The sequence below is a fragment of the Embiotoca jacksoni genome, unplaced genomic scaffold, assembly GCF_022577435.1.
Source record: "Embiotoca jacksoni isolate LCO1_2020_lvr unplaced genomic scaffold, fEmbJac1.0.p SCAF_5, whole genome shotgun sequence".
Lineage (NCBI taxonomy): Eukaryota > Metazoa > Chordata > Actinopteri > Embiotocidae > Embiotoca > Embiotoca jacksoni.
In genome coordinates this window covers 1,446,267-1,470,401 of record NW_027185403.1, presented here as the reverse complement: position 1 = coordinate 1,470,401, position 24,135 = coordinate 1,446,267, and the positions used below count along the sequence as shown (strand labels likewise).

Below are 24,135 nucleotides of genomic sequence, written 5' to 3'. Positions count from 1 at the left end.
TTCTAACAAATAGAAGGAGTCCCAAAAGTGAGGAATTTTGTCTAAAATATATTTACAGATTAGCTTGGCCTGGGACCAGCTTAGCCAGTCCTGAGAGAGTGCAGCTTTTACGCTGAATTACATCAAAACTTAACTCTCAAAATAAGAAATTCAAATTTGAAATTTAAAAAACTAATTTTGAAGGTATTTTACAGTTATTTTTTTCTTAAATGAGTGTTTTAAAATGTCCACAAAAACAAAAGTGTTGAAACTGTTCTTACCTAAAGTCTGGTGTACATTTTTTTTTTTAAAATACGTTTAAACTGAAACATACACTTGCCTTTTTCTTTGGTTTACACAAGTCGTTGGTATCATACAGCCACCTACTATGAAGGTATTTTGGCGTCTTTATTATGCAAGCAAAAAAAAAAAAAAAAACTGTTTTAATAGCAAATTTCTTGCACTGCAATCAAAAGTCAAGTTTGTAAGTAAAAATATATAAACTGAGAATAAAATTATTGCATTGCAAACAAATTTGCTTTTACAGTTGTCACAGTTTTGGTCACATAATTAAGAATTTTGCTTACGAAACCAGACCTTTTTGGCTGCAAACTGAAAACCTTTGGTCTCGAGTCAAAAACCTTTGGTCACAACAAAATTCTTAATTCTGTGACCAAAACTAAGAAAACAATAAGAGCAAATTAGTTTGCCATGCAAATAATTTAATTCTCAGTTTATATATTTGTATTTACAAACTTGATTTTTTTTTAATTGCAGTGTGAGAAATTTGCTTTTTTTGTTTTTGTTTTTTTGCTTGCATAATAAAGACACCTTCATACTTACACATTTCTCCTGCTCCGAAAATTGGTGTACTGTCCCTTTAAGGAAGAACCCGCCCCGCTCCGCGTGTGACACAACAAGGAAGTTTACGTGTGACGTTTTCAATCAAACCTGAAAGTAAAGCTTGCTTGGACATTAAATGGTAGCGGGCGTGATCATAGCAATGAACTGAGATTGTGTCCTTGTCCATGCTCCGACAGGACAACATGTTTGCAGCGCTCCTGATCTACACGTTAACGTTCCCGTTCCCGCTCGGACATGCATCGGTGCCTCTCGTGATCAATACTTGGCCGTTCAAACATGCAACAGCTGCAGGTAATGACCCCCCCCCCCCCCCCCAAAATGAAATACTCTGCCATATATTTATATATTTTGTTTTGAACACCAACATATTGTTTCTGCAACGCATTACACCGGATTTTTGACTGTATTCTCTTACTTCCTCTTTCCATTTCAAAAGTGATTTGATTGATGATTTGGTCATCAAATGTTCAAAAACAAGAGAAAGCCTCACATTTCCCATCGACTTCAATTATTTAGGTTTGCAGAAAAAGCATTACAAAGTGATCCATGACATTTGAGAGAGGTGAGGTGCCTGCACCCCTGCTCACTGTCTAACGTGTCTTTATTTTTTCCAGGATATTGTCTGCTTTATTTATTTATTTTTTTTTAAAGAAAAGGCATCTAAACTTTATTATTTTTTTTAAATGTCTGACCGTCTAGTTAGCCGCACACAATAGTTTTATGAAGGAATTCAGTAGCATCATGTACTATTAATTAGCAATTGGGTTTGATGATACGGGCCAAAAATAATATCACTATATTTTTTGCAATAAAAATGGTTTTTTTTGGATGATATGACAAAATACTGAAAATATATCGTGCTGTTAATTTCAAGAACAAACAGTTTCAATAAAATAAGTGTTAGTGGTAGTTTTATGTCAGCATAACAGTTTGGCTTTAAAGGATCAGTAAAAATGAACAACAATTATATATTCGTTCTATAGTTTGTAAATAACAACAGCAGCTCCGACTGCAGATTCATTCAGTGCTTGCTGTTACTGTGCGAAAGTTAGGCATGTAATGATGTCGTAAACCTCACACTATTCTGCATGTAATACTACGACATCATTACGTAAACAAGTCAAAAATAATGGCGCTGTCGCAATGTGAATTTATTTCATCATCTTGAAATTGATAATAATATTGCTAACAAAACAATACGGCGCGACCCTGATCGGCAGCCGTTGTGACAACCGACTGACTGTGTGGGTCACTAATGAGATAAATGTCAGCCATTGTCTGGTTCTTAAATGTGAAGGTTTGCTGCTTGTCTGTTACGTGACAGTAAACTAAGACGTGGCACGAGCTTTAGAAAATAGTGTCGGCTTAGTCGTGCGGGCACATTTTCAGTTATTATTCATCATTCGTAATTGTCATAATTTTATTCCTGTCTTACATCTTGCAGACTAAATGATTAATTAGTTGTTGAAGAGAATGATTAGCAGCTTGATGGTACAATTAGTTGTTATTTGCAGCCCTAGAAGTGTTTAGTTTAGTCTAATTTTAATGTTTAGTTGATGTAGGATCAAACCCTGTGTGTGTGTGTGTGTGTGTGTGTGTGTGTGTGTGTGTGTGTGTGTGTGTGTGTGTGTGTGTGTGTGTGTGTGGTGAAATGAAATCTGTGGCAGGCTCCATAAATAGTATTTTCAGGATTTCCCCCCCCTCATACCATCGTACTTTTTTTTTTTTTTTTTCCCCTGCAGTATACTGTGACTGAACTGGAGCTTATCAGTACATGTATGTACGACCATCAGAGTCTTAGATGAGGATACGAAATGAGCAGAACCCACTAGGTTTCATAACTGCCATTGCCAAGTCTGCCCTCACTCAATTTGATTTCCTTCAGGATGATACATTGGACATGTTCAAATTGAAACCGAAAAACAGCATTGCTTGGGACTTATCCGTCAAGTGGATTTGCACCAGGTGCATAGCTCAAGACGAGGAAAAAAAACAAAAAAAACATCAGAGAAATGGTATTCAGAAAATCTCAAGCAACAGCTCCGACCTGTGAAGTTAACTTAAAAAAAAAAATCTCGCTATTTGACAGATGGATGCCCTAAAATGTATCAGATCTGTGCCACCTCTTCTCCCTCAGGTGGCTGTGAAAATGAAAAATGTGCCCAGCTACCGGTTTTCCAGGGAGATATTTAAAGGTGTAGTCTGCGAGCCACGACTATTGATCCGCCCATGCAGATCTCTTTTCCTTTGGGGGCTTACAGAAGCAGCTGACAATAGCGGGCTAATCTCCTCTTCCTTTCTGCAGCGTTTTCTAAGAAAGGAAAAAGAGTGTAATGCTGAGTTTGATGTAAAGGAAAACGAATTATAGCCTGAGATGAGAGCACTTACCGAAGGTGGTCGATGAATAAAACGTATGGATGGCTGAATCGTAAGTGATAAGAGGAGCAATTCGTGGCAGTATCCTGCTGAACACAGTGTAGTGGTCTGAGAATTTAGTGGCAAGCTGGTGGCAGCGCTAACAGTTGGTATTTTGATCCCCCATGGGCACTCGGGGAGGATCAGAGACCAAATGCTTGTCAGCTCCCTGTTTAATAGGAAGCTTTCGCACTGGTCATCTTACCCACCATCTGACACTTTAACTCATCACCCCAGATTTTTATTTTTTTAAATAGATTTGATGAATTCAGTTATCCACTGCGCATACGGCATTTCGCCTAACACAGCTGAAAGTCACGATCTCCATAAAAAAAAAGCACACGGGTGAACGGGGATGTTATTGTTTTTCACCGCGATTGAGCAATTTCTAAATTGTACATAAAAGTGGACGTAGCTTCCAGGTCTGAAAAGTGAGGCCGATGCAGAAGTGCCTTAAACTGCAATACCGCCGCGGGCCACTTGGGATTAGTTTCATAAACCCTGAGGCTTCACAGACTCCTATTAAAATTCTCTAATGAAACACAGAGTACAAAATCCTTTTCCACAAATCATTATGGTGCCATTTGCTAAAGTCACGCCTTCTCATTAGCTTTCCGGCAGCCCCAACTGAAAGTAATCACATCATTAATTAGATATCAGGCCTAAAAACAACTGTATGTTTGGAGGGGTGGGGGGGAGGGGGAGAGGGGGGCGTGTCTATTTAATAGACAGGCCTGTGGTGCAGTCAGATTTCTGCTACAGGTAAAAGACTTTACAGCTTTTTACGAAAGCTTACTAAAGCAGCTCACTTTTCACGCCTCGGCGAGACGCGACGTGATATCGAGCCGCATCCTTCCGCCGCAATAACGTGGCTATCAGAAATAGCGTTTTCCCCGTGTTGGGTGTGGCACTTTTGTTTCATGACACGCGGCACTGCTGAACGATTCATCGTGTCCGCAGCGTGGAGCGCCCTGCAGTCCGGTGGCTCGGCGCTGGATGCGGTGGAGAAAGGCTGCGCCCGCTGTGAAACCGAGCAGTGCGATGGCAGCGTCGGCTACGGCGGCAGCCCGGACGAGTCCGGAGAGACCACGCTGGATGCCATGATCATAAACGGGTAAAACATGGACATGAATTACACCTTGGTGTTATTAGAAGTAAAAAAAAAAAAATAAAATTGGAAATGACACGGTAAACATATTTTCTAAAGCATCGTAGTTAATCAATTAAAAAAAAAAAAAAAAATGGTAACATGGAAATGTTATTTATGTTATTGGAGTTCAACAGCGGTTATGTATTCTGTGCAAGACTGTACAAGTTTGATTTCTTTTTTTTTATATCTCGTGCTTTAGTTTATTTTTTGAATTAGTTCGTGAATTATTATTATTTTTAATTTTTTTTTTTTATATAAACATGAAATATCTACAAATGAACAGAGAAATGTTTATATGAATATGGCCTGGATCTCGAATGCTAATTAGGCACCTGCAGCTGTCAGCATATTGTTTCACATTTGCCTTTAAAATGTACAGGCGTGGCCGGGCGACCTTCGGCGCAAAGCCTTTGCCAATTAGTAGGTCCTTAAATGCAAACATTTACACGCGACGGTCAAAGATAAGCGGCCAACAGTTGGTTATTTCTCTGCGAAATGTACCTTCTTCGTTTTTGCAGGAGAATTGACTTTTTTGGGTTGTTTGTTTTTGTTTTTGTTACACAGTCACGAATACATTGTGAGGGAGAGCAATCGACCCCCAGACGATCCGTTGAAGACGCATAAGAAATCCAGGGGCTATCACCCGCAGACATATTTCACTCCCGAGTGCTCGAATCCCCACAACTGTACAGTTTAATGTAGTTCAATAAAACAGTCCGGCGCTTAGTACCGGCGCTGCAAAAACGTTCAATTTTTGATATCATGTCAGGGAGGAATCGAGTCGACTCTGTGTAAATTCTCGAAGCTTTAGTTTCTTGTGATAAATATTCAAAGAGCCCTTTCAATGGAGTGCAGTCCATCGCAATACCACCACAAACTGCAGGCTTACAAAAATAAGATGACAAATTTGATTTTGCTCCGTTCGACTCAGAGAAAACTGAAATTTACACTACCGGCATTTCTCATAAATTAAGGAAGGAGCGCGTGTTGCGTTCTGTGCTCGGCGGCGAAGTCGGATTTGTCAGCGCTCGCGCACTGTTGTATTATTCTCCCGTCAGCTATTCATGAAGAGCGCGGGAGGTCAGCAGTTGGAGGGCAGCGCCCGAGACGTGCGCCCCGTTGCCACGGTTTGTTCTCGCCCGGCTCACGATGGACGTAGATTACTTGCAGATACCGCTCGTGTCCGACATGAATTCTGATTTTTTTTTTTTTACCTGCCTCCCCTTCCAGTGGGGTCTGAAAGATACGGTGCGTGCCAGGAATTTAGGGGATATGCTCACAAATGCGGGTGTGTTTATTATTTTTCTGCGTGCTCCCCCCGCGAGCAGCGATACGATGGAGGTCGGCGCGGTTGCGGACCTGAGACGAATCAAGAATGCCATCGGAGTTGCCAGAGCAGTGATGGAGCGCACCGACCACACGCTGCTGGTGGGAGAGTCGGGTACGTGGCCGAACCGCCGGAGGTGCCCACGCGGTACCACGACATCGCTGGGATTTTAAACGTTTCACATTGAAGTATTCTCACAACAGATTTGTTACCTTTCTTTTCAAACTGACAAGTGATGTCCCCGCTGGAAAACCGTTCCATCTCACTGCAGTCGGTTTCAACGCAGCCAAATGGGATTTATCAACCCATCGGAGTGGCCTGCAATCGCATAAAAATCATCAACGATCGACTTTTTGCATACAATATTGCAATGAATTCTTAGATATAACTTCCTGCCGTTGGAGCGGAATGAATCCTTTTTCTTTTCTACATTTTTTTTAATTTAATTTTTTTTATTTATGTGATAAAACATCAACAATTTGTGTATGTATACAATATTGCAACAACCAAAAACAATATCGCAATAGTTGGATGCTTCAGTTTGGTTTATTGTCCAAAAAAGCTTCAGTAAAAAAACAACAACAAATAAATAAAATAAAATCATGTTTTTTTTTTGTTAGAGGATGTCATTTTAACATTTTGTAATCCGGCCATTTTCGGTCAACAAGACGACGCTCGGAGTCAGTTTACTTGACCAACAGCGATCGAAAACAAGTTCCCCCTTTTCAAATGCAGCTGTGAAGAGGTATAAAGAAAAGGATTAAAGGATTAAGTATCGCAGGCACTTATCACATTAGGGCCAAAGCCGTTCACACACAGTACGTAATAACGCGTGGTCTTTGCAACACTCGAATAAGCTTTAACCGCCGGATGAGAGACATTAGCGGTAAGCGATGAACGCATGAGTCACAGCTGCAGTATCATGGCTTGAACATAAAAGAGGAGGATTGTATCGCGCTCGAGTGCAGCGAATAGAGGAGGTGCGCCACGAGTGTTCTTTTATGGGGTTTTTTGGGTTTTTTTTGTGTGTATGTCACCCGAGCAGGAATTGAGCAGAAAAGACAGAATACCGCACCTTTTTTTTAAGTCCGGCGTGATAAGTGTCTTCAAACAATTTGGCTCGAAAGTCAAGAAGTCTTGAAGAGAAAGTTACAGATTGCATTCGAACCGTCGTTCTTCGGGGAGCGGCGAGGTCTCTCGTATTCAGAGGCGCGATTGAAAGACTCCCTCGCAGGCCTAAATGAGACGAGATTGCCTCCGGTCGCGTCTTTGTTTTGCGACCCCTTTGTTTGTCTTATAACCCAAGGTCAGCGTCGGTCTGGAATGTGTAACCTGACCTGAAAGTATTGCTTCTCTCCTCCTAGCGTCTGTGTTTGCTGAAAACATGGGCTTCATCGCAGAGGACCTGACTACCAACAAATCTGCGACTATTTTCTCACAGTGGCTGAAGGGCAACTGCCAACCTAATTATCGAAAGGTGTGTGTGTGTGTGTGTGTGTGTGTGTGTGTGTGTGTGTGTATTAGACCGTGTTTCTCCTCACTTGTGTTGGCCACGGGCGTGCTGCATCTTAAAAGATTGATATTAAACCGGGAAATTGACAGGCATACTAAAGTAGTTCATAAAAAGTCGGCTTTTCGTGGTTAGAGGTGATGCCCTGCGGCGCAGAGCTGTTGCTATTCTCTTCAACTCTCCCCCCCCCCCCCCCCCCCCCCCCCCCCCCCGCCCCGCCGTTCGCCTCCCCGATCACCGATGTCGAAATCTTTCAGCCCGAGTCGGCTCTCCTCCGTCCAGAGAATCTCCATTGATCAAACCTACGCTTTTTACACTAAAATAGTCCGCGCAAGGACGAGACCCGCCAAAGTTTCAGTCATCGCGGCAGGCAGGCCGTCACGATCGCTTCTGCCGTCTTTTGAGTTTTCTCCGAGGCTTTCCTCCCCGACTGTCCGTAGGAACGGATCAATTCGTTTTAACAAGTACGACGCGTGTAAAAGTTCTTCCGGAGTTGCTGCGAAGGTGTAGGAAAAAAAAAAAAAACATATTGAAAAATGGTCCAATGAAAAAAAACAAAACGATAGAGAGTATTGGTATGCATCCGGTGCTGCCATGAATTGCATAATCCATGTAAGTTTAGAATAATAAAGACATCAGCAGCGGCGGTCCCGTATGTAATAAAGTTTGGATTCAGCGATGTTAAAAATTCACAACTGTACCAAAGTGAATCTGCAGAATAATGTCATCGTGCCCCTTTTTACACGGGAAGAAAACCATTTCTTCGGCGGGCGTATTTTGTGTAAAACCGAGGTCGCTGGAAAGACAAACCTGAAACCGAAGAGATTGTTTTCTTCCAAGGGCTTTACGTTCACCCTCATGAACGGGAGCGCAGCGGGCTTTGCTTTTTGCATAGACCCTTTCACAATATATGGCGAGGGCATTCCAACTTTGGCGCGATGAATGCCGCGTATAGAAGAAATGTTGTTATTGCTCCATAATTCTTCATTAAAAGACCTTTAGTTCAAATTTTTGTTGTTGTTGAAGTCCTTATGTTTATTTTACACAGCTACAACGTCCAGACCGACGTCCCAACCGCCGTTCGTGTCTCTATTACATTGTACACTCGGTACAGTAAAGAAACCCTGCGTGACATACTTTTACATCCTGGCGTCATCCCCTCTGTGTACTCGACGGCGATCGGTTTGCAGACGGCGTGCGTCCGATGTCGCCGCGTTGTCATTTCGTCCGGTTGCCCTTTCTGTTGGGGGGCGGGGGGAGAGAAATGAAAGAAGGGGTTCAGTTTGTTGCCGCTCCGTTAAATACGACTTCATTACCAGCACAAGTTGACTTTTGATTTCGTCGCCAGACCAAATTAAAATGAAATATTTTTGCCCGCTCCTCTTACCGCGGCTCATTTTTTACTTCTCTCAACGGTCCCTCTTTTTTTCCTCGATCGTTCAACCCCCGTGTTGTCCTCGGGTCAGAATGACCCGCCTGCCGTGTTCAACCGAGTTCTATTTGATTTCTATATTTGTATATGTTTTGGGATCATCGGTCATCGTTCTTTAAAGAAACCCTCACAGCCTCCTGGTCACCAATGATCCCCCCCCCCCCAAAAAAAAAATATGAAAATAAAATAGAACTTGGTTGAACGCAGCAGGCGGGTCATTTTGACCCGAGGACAACACGAGGGTTGACGCGCGACGGTAGCCCGCCTCAGCGTCGGCTGAACCGCCCGAACACACGGCAAATGAACCAAACGGTTGAACTCTTTTTGGTTGGACTGGATTTGGTGCGTCGGTGCGGCGCCGTGGTCCCGGGGCACCTTTTACAACTCCTGTGGGGGGGGGGGGGGGGAACCCGCCGTTCGACTACGGTACTCTACACTCGACACGATCCAGAACAACTTGCAGTTCGGCAGCTCGTGTGCGTTTCAGTAAAGCGCGGCGTTTCGCCCTCCCCGCTGCGCGTCGTTACGCATCAGCTGCCGAACCGCTCGGCGACAACGGCGCTCGAAGGTTACATTTCGTTAAATCGACGCGTCCCGCTCGCGTACAATAATGAAGTCCCGGGACGACGGCAGTAACGCAAACAGTGACGCAGTTTCCTCTCCTGTCAAAAAAAAAAAAAGAACGTCGTTCCAGATCCTTCCGAGTCCTGCGGACCCTACAGGCCCGAGGCGACGCGCCGCGAGAGGGCACGGCGCGCCGACACGCGCTCCCACGACACCATAGGTAGGTTTTTCATCTGCTGACACCCGAACCCGGCTTTTCCTCGGGCCGTCGCAGTGTTTTCGTACCTAAACACGAGACAGGTGTGAGACGGCAGCACACGCAGGCCTGCGGGCGCAGAGGCTGTCAGGGAAAAAAAAAGTCAGTGTTGAGGTCTTGAATTTGTGTTTCTGTGCATAAAGATCTGATGACGACGAATTGCTTCGACGCGAATTCTTATTTCACTCGCCTCCCTTTTTAATGGGGTCTGAAAAATAGGCGTGCGCCAGGAATTTAAGGGGTGTGCTCATAAAATGTAACGTCAGCGTCAGCTTTTTTTTTTTTTTTTTCACCAAGTTATGGTTGTTGTTTTAATACCACTTATTTTGTTTGTGCTCCAGGAATGATCGCTCTCGATCAAGGCGGCCACGCGGCTGCTGGCACGTCCACCAACGGACTGACTCACAAGGTTCCGGGGTATGCAAGGTCGTGTTCATTTTAATGTCAAAAGTTCATCTCGGCCTCTTGGGGAAATGTGTCTTAACAACGAAACCTAAGCTCAAAGATCCATTCATGAGCTTTTCTGAGTTATGTTTCGGCATTTTTTTTTTTTTTCCCATTTACGCGGGACTTCGACAGAAAGTTGCTGAATGCGATGATAAGTTTTGACGATGTAGGCTTAAACGCACAGCAGCAATGATTGTTTTATGGTTAAAAAAAAAAAAAATATTTAAAATGTTATTTTATTTGTGGCTCCGGTTTATATTTAAGTCCTGTTTCCTGTCCCGCAGGCGTGTTGGGGACTCTCCTATTGTCGGAGCGGGGGCCTATGCGGACAGCTCAGCCGGCGGTGCCGCCGCGACCGGAGATGGAGACGTCATGATGCGCTTTCTGCCCAGGTACCTCAGCCAATTTCCTCATGAAATTATAAATGTCTTTTCTGTGCCGTTACCTCATATCACAGTGCTGCGTAGTTTCTTTCATTTTTCTTAAAAAAAAAACAAAAAAAAACAACAACAATCTACCGAGGCATGCAAGTAATGTGAAAGAGGGTTTATATATGGGAGTGTAAGCGAAGAATTAAAAAAAATATATATACTTGCGCAAGAAGTGCAACACAAAAATAACAGTAAAATTCCACTTAAGGTATAAAAAAAAAACCACATCATAAACACTTCACCCATTGGAGTAGATGCACATTACGTTCAATTTATGGTTTTGTCTCCTGTTTAAGATGTATAATCAAAAATGGTTACCTCCCATTAATCTGAACTAACTCAAGAGTTGCACTTTAAATTCTATAAAACTGTGTTGACTGGCTGAAAACTGCTTGACGCACTCTAACCTGAGTTTGTTTCTCAGCCATCTTGTGAATAATTTGACTGTTTTGTGGCTTTTTTTTTTTTTTTTCCACGACAGAAAACATATTTTCATAGAATATTGACATATATATATATTAAGATTCTAAACAGCCAACTTTCCGGCGTGAGGCGCGAGCGCATAAATAGTATTCTGGAGTGGAGGCATGACTACGTTGCCCCAAAACTGTCATTTGTACATTCCACAGAGGAAGTGAGATTTCACTAAAGCGGCTGTTTGTTTCCCGGGCTGTGAGGATATGGCAGTCTCAGAATTTTTTTTTTTTTTAAGCTTTATTTATCTGGGATAGTTTGGCTGTTGTTGTTACAGTTACAGTCGCCTTCACATTCATAGTTGCACACAGCACACCTAAGGGCTGCGTATTTCAATTATAGTTTTCCCGACTCCCTTCCTTGAACTATTGGAGGCTTGTTTTTTTTTTTTTTTTCTCAAGAGAACCTTGTTAACGGTGGACTTAAAGTGAAGTTTATTCATGCCCACAGTTTTCTGAGCAGACTCGGTATTTTAACTGGTGACTGTGATTGCAAGTCTTCCTGTAGGGAATGGGCCATTTAAAAAAAAAAAAAAAACTAAAATAAAAAAAACCCACTTCTGCCATGTATGTTGGAATGGTTCTCAAAATGCTGGTCCCAACATCCTCAATCTTTCCTGTTTTTATATATAAAAAAAAAATAATAATACAATCTCCCCCTGGGGATTTTACTCAAGTTGATTGGATTGCTATGTAGTCTGGAAAATAACATGTAATAAAGGTAGAGTTCTAGTCTAAAGTATTTGCCTTACCACAGACTGTATGTAAAAGTGGACGAAGGTCTGAAAACTGAGGCCGATGCAGAAGAGCCCGAAGCTGCGATACCACCGGGTGCCGCTAGAGGTCGGCTCCAAAAAGCCTCACGGCTCCGTAGACTCCCATTCAACTGGTCTCAAAAAATTATCAGTCAACAAAATTTCTTCACGAGTTATCTTCAAAATAGATAAGCTTCAAAAAGCAGTGTTTTTTTTTTTTTTTTTTTTTTTTTGGGGGGGGGGGGGTGTCGTGTCTGTTTGATTGCCAGGCCTGTGGTGCAGTCAGGTTACAGCTGTCTGTTTAAAAAGCAGCGGTCATTATAGGAAATTGAAAATGTGTCACTCATTGATGTAAACAGATGACACCAGTAGTGTCTCCGTTGGGAGCAAGTCATTTAAAAGTAATGGTAAATTACCACAACCTCTCCCTATTTGCCGAGTTGGTAAACTTGTGGACACCTGACAAGTAAAGGGATAACGGCCTTGCGTACCATGAAGTGAGGCTGAGAATGTTTCACTTTTTTTTTAAAAATCACATTTATTCCGTATTTCTTTTTTTTTTTTTTAACCATCAGATTTATCCAACGTGTTAATTAAAAAAAAAAAAAAAAAAAAAAAAAAAAAACATTTAAGCACATCACTACCATCATCCCGGTCGGTGGCCTTGACAACACTTGTTAGTTTGCCTCATGCGTACTCCGTGTCACCCTGCCAACAGTTACTTGGCCGTGGAGCTGATGAGGGCCGGGGCCGATCCCTCAGCAGCCTGCGAGTCGGCCATTTCCAGAATCAAGCGGCATTACTCAGAGTTCTTTGGAGCCATCATCTGTGCTAACACAACGGGCCATTATGGTGAGTGTCTGGATTCACAAATGCGGGCAGCTGGGCTCCCCGCCAAAAGGCGCTGACGCGTATCGATAGAGACGTAGACATTAAACATATTGTATTGATATTTACCCGACAGCTGTAATTGTTCAACTTTAATAATGGGACCAAAAAAAAAAGACAACATTCAAAACAATTAAAAGACAATCCGGTGTAAATCAGACCTGAACAAATACAATGTGTGTATGAAAAGAAAAAAAAAAGCGTGTTGGAATCTGTTTCATGCTTCTTTTTCAAATAATGATCAATTTTAATCCTTTAAAATTTAAGACCTTACCGGAATTTAAAATGATTTTTATTATATTACATAACCTGACTGTGTAATACCATAAACAACGTACTTAAAAATGCTTTCAAACCTGTTAAATCTTGGCCGTGTGGATTAGATCGTATTTGCTTAAAACAATAAGTCAAACTTAACGGTGTAATATTTTAATTTGCTTTCAAAGTTTTCAGAAAAACTGAGACTATCAAAAGTCGGGCATTAGCAAGCCAAATATTCAAATAAAAGTTATGTTTATATACGTTTTGTCCCGAATTTTTAAAAAGCACCCTGCGCTAAAATAAAATGAAACCGTCGTTTGTCCTGAAGTTTGGTTATCCGCTTTTCCCTGAAGATTTCTGAACAAAATCGATTCTGGAGACGTCGTTCGTTCTCATGGCAACGAGAAAATTTGAAATAGTCTTTCCCCTTTTTTGAAAACTCGTAATCTTTTCGTCTTAAAATGACAGTTTGTTAAGTACCCCCCGCGTCTACCGAACCTACACCCACAACATTTTGTTGCCACCCGCGCACACACTTCCTTCCTCCATAACGACCGCTTGCTGTGAGTTCGGGAACGGGTTACCGGTACCCGTGAACGGGGGATTGTGATTATGGTGACATCGCATTTCGAGAATGGCCTATGTTTTGTCACTAATGAACTTTAACACCATTTACTGGATTTTTCAGATGTATCGATTTTAGCAGGCAACATTTCTTATCTCGCGACGAAAGTGCTAAATAATTTGCCCTGGAGTCACAGGTGTGAAACATAAAAAGGAAGGTCGTAGGAACGGAGGTTGTTAAGACGGTAGATCAAATTCTCATTTTATGCTGCTGCCGAACGGGGCCGTACTTAATGAGGAAGGGGCATAAAGTTTTGTTCTCCTGTAACAGTTAATCGTTTTCTCTTTCGTGTCCTCAGGTGCAGCCTGTAACAAAGTCCCCGGCTTCACCCAGTTCCACTACATGGTGTCGAACTCGGAGTCGGACGCACCGATCCTAAAATCTGTAGACTGCTTTTAAATGGCGTCCGACTGCAAACATCCTGTTTGTATAGCTAAAACGAATTAAAAGCATTCATACTGTGCTTTTATAATGATTTAATTCGGAAATAAAATTTAATTAAAAAAAAAATACATCGATCTCTTGAAATTCTAACTGCTTTTACCCGTTTAGATTATTTATTAGATTATAAAAATGTTCTTGTATAATAACTTTGAAACATGAATCTTCAAAAGATGGGCATAGATAGTATATGATCCAAAATAAAATGCAACTTGTTTCACAACACAACATTTTGTACAAAAGTGGCTGACATGATCTGAACGTCACATTTAGTGGATAATCTCCATTAAATGTATAGTTCAGTGAATATAGGTGCATTTAATGCCTTGTTCTTTCTATATATCCGTTTATTTATATATTCATATGGGTTTCATTTAGAAGTAACATGTGGCTAAAAGGCATTAGCAACCAGGGAGGATGGAGACCCCCGGCCCATTCTTTGCCCACTGGAAAAAGTCACATTGTTTACCCTTTTGAAAGCTGCAGGTGTAGAAATTACGGCCATTGTTGGGTCCCAGTTTCAGAACAGTCCTCATTACACAGCGTTTCCCATGGTGACAAGAAGGAAAGCGCAAGTCAGCCCACTGCGACGGAGAAAAAAATAAATAAAAAAGGTTTCATTAATTTGGTAGTAAACGTTTAAGTCCGGTGTTTAAGCTTGTTTCAAACATATTACAATGTTTGTGGATAGGCAAACATTTTTTTTAAAACAATTTAAGATAATAAAAAAACAACAACATTTATTTTGCAGGCTAGGCAGTGCCAAAGAAACGAGTCGCTTTCCTACCTCAAAGAAGTTACACTTGGTCTCTCTGGGAAGCGAGCAGGCATAGAACTGTCGTCCCTTATTCTCGCCTTCCTTGTGGACCACTCGGAGGACAGCTGGCCGACGATGGGATGCACAACAAGGGGCGCTGGGACTGGAAGAAATGGAGCCCGTGCGGCTTGTCGCTTCCGTTTGGCGCGTCCTGACAGAAGTGAAGAAAACGGTCTTATTAGTGTGAAATACGTTGAAAACAAAGCACGGGGATACCTGTCACATCAACACTTATTAGCGAGCAAACAAGCCCTTTTGTTTGATGTGCGGGTGGTAATAATTGTGTAGGTAGGTCTGCTGTCCTGCTACGGCTATTCATCAGTCTAAAATTCTTTCTTTTTTCTTTTAACAATGTTGTATTAAAATTCCACAGTCCGATGCTTTTTTTTTTTTTTTTTTTTTATCCCACTCATCTCCCTGAAGTTGCAAAAAACTTCTCTTATTATAAACTTATTCATGAATAGCCAAGTAAGAAATTCACTCACCCTGAGTTGGGGGCTCCATTTTGAGCATTGTTACTGGGAAAGGGACTGTGATCAATTCTCATTTTCTTGGATGGGTGACTGCAGGAGGCCAGTGATTCCCCATTGGAGGGCTCGGCACTTTGCTTCTGCCAGCCACCAGAGGCATAATTGGGGTTTGTTGTCCCTTGGCAGACGTTGTATTTATATAAACCTCGCTCTGCCGCCAAGGAATTCAAATGACTGCTGGCTGCGGAGAGCGGCGAGTTTACGGGCTTTGGCTCCTTGCTCAAGTCGGAGAAAACAAGGGTGGTAGTCCCGAACGCGGATCTCCAGTTGACTTTGAGCTCCTCTCGTGGTTTCTTGAAGGCAGTGCAGGGGTACTTAATCAAGTCGGCGGTGAAGGGTGATGCGCCAGCGCTAATGTCGTCTTGGTGGACTGCGGAGACGGGAGGGAGAAAACTCAATTTATGTTCAACAGCTGCAGCTCATTCTAATGCAACTTGGCTGCTCTCGTAAACGTGCAGGTTGTTGTTGTTGTTGTTGTTGTTGTTGTTGCTTTTAAGTGGTTAGTTTGCTATAAAATGCACCAGTAAGTACTGCAACTGCTGTGCTGTGTAAGTCAAATAAAATGGTCACGCAGTCTGTGGTGCTGAGGTTGGACTTGTGCAGAATTCTGTGAAATGTAAACCACCCACCCCCTCCATATCACAAAACTCTCAAATCAGTAAATATGTTCGGTAATGGACATCAGAGTTGTTAACTAGGAGCTGTGAACGAGTACAACCCTGCGGTCCTCGAAAAAAATACCATTAAAGCGCCCTTGAGTCGGGTCCTTAACCCCCCCACTGCTCGGTGATGTACAGGGGTCCGCCGTGGATAATGCAGATATATAAATATACGTATGCAAATCAGGGCATTACTGGGACGAACGAGTGTGCTCAGTCAGCTTTTTACAGTGATGTGTTCGTTGTTCACTCTCACACTCTGACATACAGTGTCTACTGTACATTTTAAAAGTCATGTTTGCCCCCTATTTTAACAGTTGAGAGCAAGACTTAAAACGCAGATGATTTATTATATTTTTTTGAACCGCTGTTGGTAGTGCGAATGCGTGATGGTCTGACGAAAGTGGACCTAAGGGTATTTTGTTCTGGTACTTAATACAAAAAGAGCCCTTCAGGTCAGAGTTAAAAGCTTCTCTTCAGCAGTAGTCTAAACTAATGTCACTTAGTTCAGACAGCTTTATGTATATATGCAGCACTTATATGGCACTTTATGATTTAGGAATATTTTTGTAACTATGATCCAATGGTCCTACATCTGTGATGTGGAGTATGCTTATTATAACAAGAAGTGATTACATATGACTTTTTCTTTACTAGGTGGTAGTTAAGAAAGCGAAATCAAAATTATTGTTTTTTTTTTTGCCCATTCCTGCAATTTTACCGCAAAATAATTATTTTTTTTTTTAAAAATCACAAAACTGCAAATTGCAACACAATTTTCAAGAAAAAAAATGAGATGATTTATTTGAACTGTGGCTTTGGGATCCAATAATAATTACACAAATAAAAAAAAAGAATCCAATCAACCCGCGTGTGGTTGTTGCAACCGAGACACGTTTCTCTCCGACACCATTTCACTGCCGCCGCGACGCCTCTGGAGAAAACGACCGACCGACAGACGCGCTCGTTATTTGTGCCGCGACAACACGAGGAGTCGGCGCCGTTCGCCGTCGTTGCTGAAAAGCACTTAAGCGCCGACGTCAGGCAGTACCATTGAGCTCAGCCACAGAAACCGCAGCCGCTATTATTTCGTCTCTCGTTTGCCAAAAAAAAAAAAAAAGGACGCTCCGTCTTTGCGCAAAAGACGGAACGTCCGGCTCACCCTCGGGTCTCGGCGTGAAGCAGGCGTCGCAGGCTTTCGCCGCCGGCTGGTTGACGAGCGTGCAGAGTCCACAGGCCCAGTCCTCTTCCTCCTTCTTGGCCACGCTGTCCGCGGTCCTCACATTGTAGGCCCGACCGATCAGCGTGTTCCTGAGAGGCAGCTTACTGGATAAAAAGAAAAGGCGAGACCGATAAACCTCCGCTGCTAAAACAGCTGACTGTTGAATGGGACCTGGTGAAGTGAAGCAGGAATAAACATCCCTGTGTAAAAAAAACAAAAAAAAAACCACACGTGAGGTCCCCCTTCAGTGTTACGCGTTAAAGACATCATGACAGCTTGACACTCGATTGTATCTCTGCTCTGTCAGGGAATGCGGACAATATTTTTTTTGAGTCCTTCTGCGGGTTTTTTTTTTCCCAATATTTTGTACACACTTTATATATTAAGAGACACTAAATATTGTAAACACTTCTCAGACTAGAACGCGATACAATTCAACAGCAGCACAACTTCCAGCCCGCAAGACCAACAAACGTGCGTTTTCATTGATGGGAACTAGAGCCAGAAAAATGTATCGGTTGAGGTCATGTTATGCTGTCAGTGTATATGTTGTCCGATATAAAAACTTACTGTTTGATAACCACATTTCAGCCGATAGGGATCGATATCAGAATCCTTTTTACTTCCTTATACGAGTATCAGACACAAAACTCCAGTATCCATCGGACACCATCGGGAAATTACTTTTGAATATAAGGCGATGCGAAATAAATTCCTGTTATGTATAAAGTGTTGAGGACTTATTTAAGCCGTTAAAGATATAAATAATATCTTCACACCAAAATAAGAGCGAGGTGGCGATACGCTGCTTTGAAAGAAGGGTTAAAATGGGCATATTTTACTTTTTTTTTATTGTCCTCTACATCATGAAACGTTGTCATCTTTTGTTTAATGATATAAAGGATATTACCGAGACGATACAGAAATAATGAACATACTCTACGCAAGGAGCAATGGGAGGTCAGGAAGAGAACATCGTAGTAAATGGGCGATAATGACGATGATGACAATGACTTAATTATGCATCCGTTTGCTCGATATTTCTTTTCTTTTTCAAAGGTCTATTTCAAGTAAAATGAGGTAAACAAACTTTGTTGGAAGGAAACATGATCTTTTGGCACCGTGAGGCGTGGGCCGTTGAAAGAGCATGACAAGTTACATTTAAGGTGTTTTGTTTTGTTGTTTTTTTTAGCTGACAAACACTTTCAGAATTAAAAAAAAAAAAAAAAAAAAAAAGTTATGGTTTTAGGAATTGTAACGGAGCAATAAATATAAACGCCTCGACAACTACTGTAACTCGATTAGAAAACCATACGGAACGAAAAGAGAAAGTTGTAACCGGACGAATATTTGCAAACGGATGAAGATGCGCGAGAATCCCGCGAGCGCTCCCGAAAACACGAAGCTCGACTGCGTTCGGCGAGGAGGCAAAATCTGAAACTCCGACAGTCGCGGACGGGAGGAGAAGTAGCAGTGGCTCGTCGGGGGGGCGGGGGGGGGGAGAAACTTCTCACAGATTGCTTTATCAGCTGTGTAATGCATTGTCAGGGCTTTAGAATCTAACCCCCCTCGCAAAGCTTTGCTCAAACACGAGCCCAGGAGGTGTTGAGCCGGTGCCCTGTCTGGCAAACACAGTCTTATGTGCGCATTAATTTCTTCCCCCTCCCCTCATAACACCTCCCACTCCCTGCCAAGTCCATCTGCCTGCAAAGATGGCTTCTCTAAATTTGAACATATTAGCCTAAAAAGAGCTTTTCGAACTTTTGCAAACTTGACTCGGTTTTGAAATACGACACCCAAGTTTTGCCGTGCTGGCTCCCCGTGTCGGTATTGTGAATTTTGGCCGACAAAAAAAAAAAAAAGAAAAAAAAAAGTGCATTCAAACTTCCAGAAAATACAAGAGGATTGTAGGTTTTGGAACTTTTATACCCCCCCCAAAAAAAAAAAAAAAAACACAAGCATTCGACCGCGTTATATTAGTTTCTAAATAGCCCAAAAATGTCAGCCAGAAAGAAAAACGAGCGCTATAATGTTAATTTACACTCGATCTTACGCTTCATAGCTACCAGATGCATTCGAACAGCACCCGAACGGAACCTTCAAACGGAGACGCCTTTGCGAGAATGAAAGACGATACCTTCTGAGTCAAAGCACCAAAGGTCCACGGGGAGGGGGGGGGGGGGGGGGGGGGGGGGGGGGGTGTCCTACCTCACGTCAACTCCGCTGGAATCTCCCTTCTGACAGCTCTCACAGAAGTAAGTCATCCTGCCGTTGTCTCCAAGACGACAGAGTGTGATGACATGAAAGCACCGGCCGCACCGGGGACGCTTGTAGACTTTGTAATGTTTGGAGAGAGGAGAGCCAGATTTGCGACACTGATAAGAGATGAGGAGGGCAGACAAGCGTGAATAAAAAACAAAAAAAGAAAAAGACGAGGATAAAGAGAACAGAGAGAGACAGAGAGAGACAAAAAATTGTAAAAAACACAAAAAAAGTCACCTTTCCGCACTCGTCTATTATGTATGGACGGGAACATTTGTTTTATCTACTCTCTAGGTGCCGGAGGGCTTTGACTTTTTACTCTCCTTTTCTTCACAAAACTGCACTTTATGTTAATTTATTCTTGCAAGTGACTTCGGATGAGGTGTTGGCCAAATATCTCAAAGTGTGTATAAAATGGACATAAACTCTCTCCCGTCTTCAAAAAATAACTACGACGCAAGAACTTTAATATTTGATGTGTCTAACCTTGTAAAACAGGAGAGTGAAATCGCGAGTCGTCTTCACCAAGTGGTGGATCTGCTCGTCCGTCAGCTGCTCGACCTGGAAACGAAACAGCGGTGCGGTTAAGTGTCGGCTCGCAGCCGGGGAGTGAATGAAACCTCATTTGTATCGCCCTTCGTTTCAGAACAGAGACGAAAAAGCAGCATCGCACTCGGCGAATCAATAATACAAGCATATGAACAATAATAATAAATAAATAAAAAAAACACCAGACATGAATGAAAAAAAATATCGATTTGGAAATGATGCAATGGAGAAAAATCGCATGTATTCCCCGAGAGCTGGAGCAGAGGCAGCGAGGACCGGGCTCTGGCTCAGATAGGGAAGAAAAACAACAACAACAACAACAACAACACAGCACTTGTTGCTCTTCCAGGACTCCTCGGTAATGGAGGAGAAACTCAAAGATTTAGCAGTACCAGGAGAAGAAGGAGAGGCCAAAAAGTCTGAGATTAATGTTTTAGTCAAAAAAAAGCCCGTGGTAACAGTTGAGTAATAGAAGTTCTCATCCTGCAGGGAGTCTCTCAGACCTGCAGTGGAGCGCTCGCTCTAATATTACACTCTCCTTTAATAGTTTGCTTATCAAAACGATTCCGAGAGCAACGTGAAGCCTTCGATCTTTCGCACGTTACGTATCGTTTTTAGATCGGGTTTAGAAAATGCTTCGATTTTCTCTATTTTAAAAAAAAATATATGCTGTAAATCAGAAGGAAAAAAAAAAAAAAGCCTTTTTAAACGTGTCAATAAATACCACAGACATAAAAAAAAAGAAATATATAATTTTCAAAGTGCGCAGAGAGAAAGGCATGCCTGTGCTGCAACGCTTTTGTCTGTCTGATCCCTGTTTTACCCGCCTCATTGCGATGCATCGCTCAATAACGTTGAGGGCTGTAAACTTTTTTTTTTTTTTCTGTGAGATTTGCCTTGCATTTGTAATCCTTTTCTTTTTTTTTTTGTCTTTTTCTTTTTGATTCCTCCGCTGAACACAATCCATCATCTCTCTCCCCCCCCCCCCCCCCCCCCCCCCCCCCCTCGTACCTTCACGGCTGGGTGGAGGCCGGAGTCGAACAGGGCTTCGTTTTTTATGATGTTGCCGACTCCCGGCATGACGGCTTGGTCGAGGAGGACGTCGCAGAGCATCCGGCCCCCCTGGCTCCTCACCGCCTCCTCGGAGCGGGAGAAGCTGAACTTGGAGGAGCAAACGTCCAGGCTCTCGCCGGCCCTCACCTTCCGCTCGCAGTCCTCCGTCGACCTGTAAAACGCACGGTTTCTCATAGCACTGCGAGAATTTACAAGGCGCGCGGCCGCTGTTACTTCGAGCGTCCGCCGCCGAAGAAGGCTGCGTGTTTTAACGGAACGGTAGCCGCCGTCTTCGGGACGCGGCCGAATGCGGGACACACTCGCTGAACGAGACCCCCAAGGCGAACCTCCTGTCACCGCGATCCATCGAGGCGAGGCTGCCGTCCCCCGTTACCTTATTTCCACGGCGCTGTCGAAGAAGCACACGGCGTCGTCGGCGAGGTGTATTTCCAGCGCCGGCTCGGAGCCCGTCGGGTCCTTCTTCCTCTCGGCGGGGTTTATGCGCATCGATCCGTTCATACCGAAGTGGACTCTGCGGGACGGGGGGCACCGAAAGGAAAGCAAGAGACGACCGGTTCTATTTAAAAGATAAGCGCTTCTCAAGTCATGTAAAAAAAAACGAAAGGACAGGAAGCTGGCTCGGTGCGCGGAGATTCAGCCGTCATAAATATCACAGGCTAATTCCTAGAAGTGCTCTTGTGCAAGGCACTGACAACTCTGACACTAATGGACTTATACACCCGTAAAGCCACCAGTCCTATAATAAAGGTCAATATGCATTTGATCATTACAATAACACTATCAGTTTATAAAAACCTACAATTAGGTACAGTACATATCGATCTATACATATAGTGAGGTTATATTAATGTCAGCTCCTAAAAAACACCTTTATGATAGCGTTTCCTAGCAGTTGTTAATATTTGACCATATTGTAGATTTGTATGATTTTTGCATCAGTGTAATTAACTTTTTTTTATTATTATTATTTAAGGGTATTTGATTGACAGGACACAAAAAAACAAACGTCTTTTTTATTTTTTTTAAATAATTATTCTGTTCACAAACAGGTTCTTAGTTGACTTTCCAAAAAATAAACTTCTCTCTACCGTGATTGACAGAGAAAAAAAAAATTATGCTGAAAATTACTTTTTTTTTTAAATCAATAACAGACACTTCTTTTTCTGATAATCATCAAGGTTAAAAAGCAAAATGAAAACTGAAGCTTTAAATCCATGATGGTCCTCCAAACACATGGCAAACAACATAAACAAATATATATATATATATATATATATATATATATATATATATATATATATATATATATGACATCAGGTGAACTCTTAAGAAAAAAAATGAGTCTAAGAGACTTCAAGTTCATTGCCATGACGAATAGTTTTATCATTTATTCTGTACTTTCTTTTGATAAAGGCTGTCACCAAAAGCTGAGCCTCTATAGTGTTCATATACGAGGTCACTCATTTTAATAGCTGTGAAAGCAGAAGCAGAAGAATATGCTGCAAAGCACCGACACCTCAACCTGCCAATGTCTGTCGGCTCTTTTACTGGATTTACTTTTGTGGTTTCTTTTTAACGTAAAGAACTTTCTTTTTTTTTTCTTTTCTTTTCAGAATTGGTGTATAAATGCCAGTAAATAAATAAAAGTTATTTTCTGATCAACACTTTTACTCTTTTTAATCTAATAATTAATCTTCCTAAAGTCACAAAACCTGATAAATGAGCTATTAAAATGTGACATCACTCAAAGTAGGTCAATCATAATGTTGCATCATCAAGGCACTTGCAGGTTTTGGTGTCAGGTGCTGCAGTTCCTCTCCCGATCTAACAGCTGATTGTTTTAGATTCTGCGGCTCAACGATATGACGTTTAAAGAAACTTTTCATCTTGGTTGAATTGATTTTGATTGCATTTGTCTGACGTTCAAGTTTTATTCTGGGAGCAGAATAAACGTTGCTGAATGAAGGTGACGTTTATCGGACGGAAGCTGCACACAGCTCAGATTACAGATGATAAACTGCACACTATTAACGTGCATTAACAATGAACTAATTTAACTGACGTATTTAACAACATAAAACATCTGCACAGATGTGATTCCCTGATAGTTTTCGGATTTATTATGTCGTGAAAACTATCGCCTCGTATTTTTTTCTCTGTAATTAACTATTACGATGATTTTAAATTTACTTATGTGCTTTGAAAGGTTTACAGGTCATGAGAATGAATGCAAAATGAAGAGTTGAACCATGAACAGAGGGCCTGTATATCATATTAATGGGCTCCCCCCGTCATCATGAAAACAACTGGGGACTGATATCTGGGGTCTGATACCATTTTATTAGCCCGGGATCAGATTTAACAGGATGTGAGGTTTTATTTGAGTCTCTGTAAAGTCTGCTGAAAATTAATTAATTAATTGAGTGAGTGAGTGAGTACTTCACGGTACCTTAAAGCTCTTGGACCGAAGTACATGAAGAGCTCCTTGCCCAGGGTTTCCACGCCGGTGTACTGACAACCAAACAAACAGCGGAAGGCATTTGTCTCCGAGTCCATTTTCTAAAAAAAAAAAAAGGGACATAAACTGTTTAGTAACAGTAAAAACAACAACAACAACAACAACAACAACGCCGGTTGACTGTAATCCTCCGGCAGCTGTTTGCTATGTAACGTTCAGGGCCGACTGACGTCAGCCGAGTAAACTACTTACGGTCGACGTTGACAAACTGCCTCTCACGCCTTTCACTTTCTGTCCTTTGTGGACTTTTGAACGGATTTTCTCTCCGTTTAAAGTGCAACCCGGACCTTCAACCATCTTCTAGCTTAAAAAAAACCAAAACAAAATGGTTTGTTGTCGTCTTCAGTCCCCGCCATAAGATTCAATTTCGCGCATGCGTGGTACGGTGTTGTACCCCGGAAACAGGCGCCGCTTTGACATGCTGCATTAAAGGTACATTAACCTATTTATCCAACTGGTAATTCATGTCTGTTTCAAACCTCTCCGTTGCTGCTGTTCATCGAAACATTAGGGCTATATGACAAAATAAGAAGGGACTTTGATATTACTCATTATTGCTCATGCTTTGGACTTAATGGTGAAACAACTTGTTTTGAAGCTGTCCTTATATCGTTTTTCTCTTGAAAGTCTCTGCTCAATATCTATTCATTTTAACATTTCTGCTGAATCTTACATACCAATACAAA

At 42.1% G+C, this 24,135-nt stretch overlaps 3 protein-coding genes across 6 annotated transcripts in view; 1 reads left to right on the top strand and 2 right to left on the bottom strand.

The window, feature by feature from the left end:
- The window catches only part of LOC138211068 (teneurin-3), a 185,607-nt gene extending 182,296 nt beyond the window's left edge, over positions 1-3,311 (bottom strand). For all 4 annotated transcript variants that reach the window (XM_069170649.1, XM_069170650.1, XM_069170651.1 and 1 more), the window contains exons 1-2: positions 3,232-3,311; positions 3,014-3,154 (exon numbers count right to left, since the gene is read on the bottom strand). The gene's annotated coding sequence lies outside the window, so the exon portion shown is untranslated. The remainder of the gene's footprint in view (positions 1-3,013; positions 3,155-3,231) is intronic.
- On the top strand, positions 909-15,757 carry aga (aspartylglucosaminidase). The gene is made up of 9 exons (XM_069170661.1): positions 909-1,134; positions 4,219-4,372; positions 5,737-5,849; positions 7,100-7,212; positions 9,359-9,461; positions 9,839-9,914; positions 10,229-10,336; positions 12,322-12,455; positions 13,676-15,757. Exons 1-9 carry the CDS (start codon positions 1,008-1,010, stop codon positions 13,774-13,776), a joined length of 1,029 nt encoding a protein of 342 aa, XP_069026762.1. The 5' UTR covers positions 909-1,007; the 3' UTR covers positions 13,777-15,757.
- neil3 (nei-like DNA glycosylase 3) lies at positions 14,220-23,866 on the bottom strand. The gene is made up of 10 exons (XM_069170659.1): positions 23,642-23,866; positions 23,381-23,490; positions 21,305-21,442; positions 20,869-21,082; positions 19,795-19,869; positions 19,255-19,421; positions 16,987-17,150; positions 15,121-15,535; positions 14,606-14,786; positions 14,220-14,402 (listed from the first exon to the last, which is right to left on the bottom strand). The coding sequence occupies exons 1-10, from the start codon at positions 23,744-23,746 to the stop codon at positions 14,220-14,222; spliced, it is 1,752 nt and encodes a 583-aa protein (XP_069026760.1). The 5' UTR covers positions 23,747-23,866.
- Between the last annotated feature and the right edge of the window lie 269 nt (positions 23,867-24,135).

Excerpts from the sequence above, each read along its gene's own strand:
- aga (XM_069170661.1), top strand. The coding sequence starts at position 1,008 with ATGCTCCGACAGGACAACATGTTTGCAGCGCTCCTGATCTACACGTTA. Across the intron at positions 7,213-9,358 it reads GCCAACCTAATTATCGAAAG|AACGTCGTTCCAGATCCTTC; the intron begins GTGTGTGTGTGT and ends AAAAAAAAAAAG. Across the intron at positions 10,337-12,321 it reads ATGATGCGCTTTCTGCCCAG|TTACTTGGCCGTGGAGCTGA; the intron begins GTACCTCAGCCA and ends CCCTGCCAACAG.
- neil3 (XM_069170659.1), bottom strand. The coding sequence starts at position 23,746 with ATGGTTGAAGGTCCGGGTTGCACTTTAAACGGAGAGAAAATCCGTTCA. Across the intron at positions 23,491-23,641 it reads GCAGTTTGTCAACGTCGACC|AAAATGGACTCGGAGACAAA; the intron begins GTAAGTAGTTTA and ends TTTTTTTTTTAG. Across the intron at positions 21,083-21,304 it reads GACAGCGCCGTGGAAATAAG|GTCGACGGAGGACTGCGAGC; the intron begins GTAACGGGGGAC and ends TGCGTTTTACAG.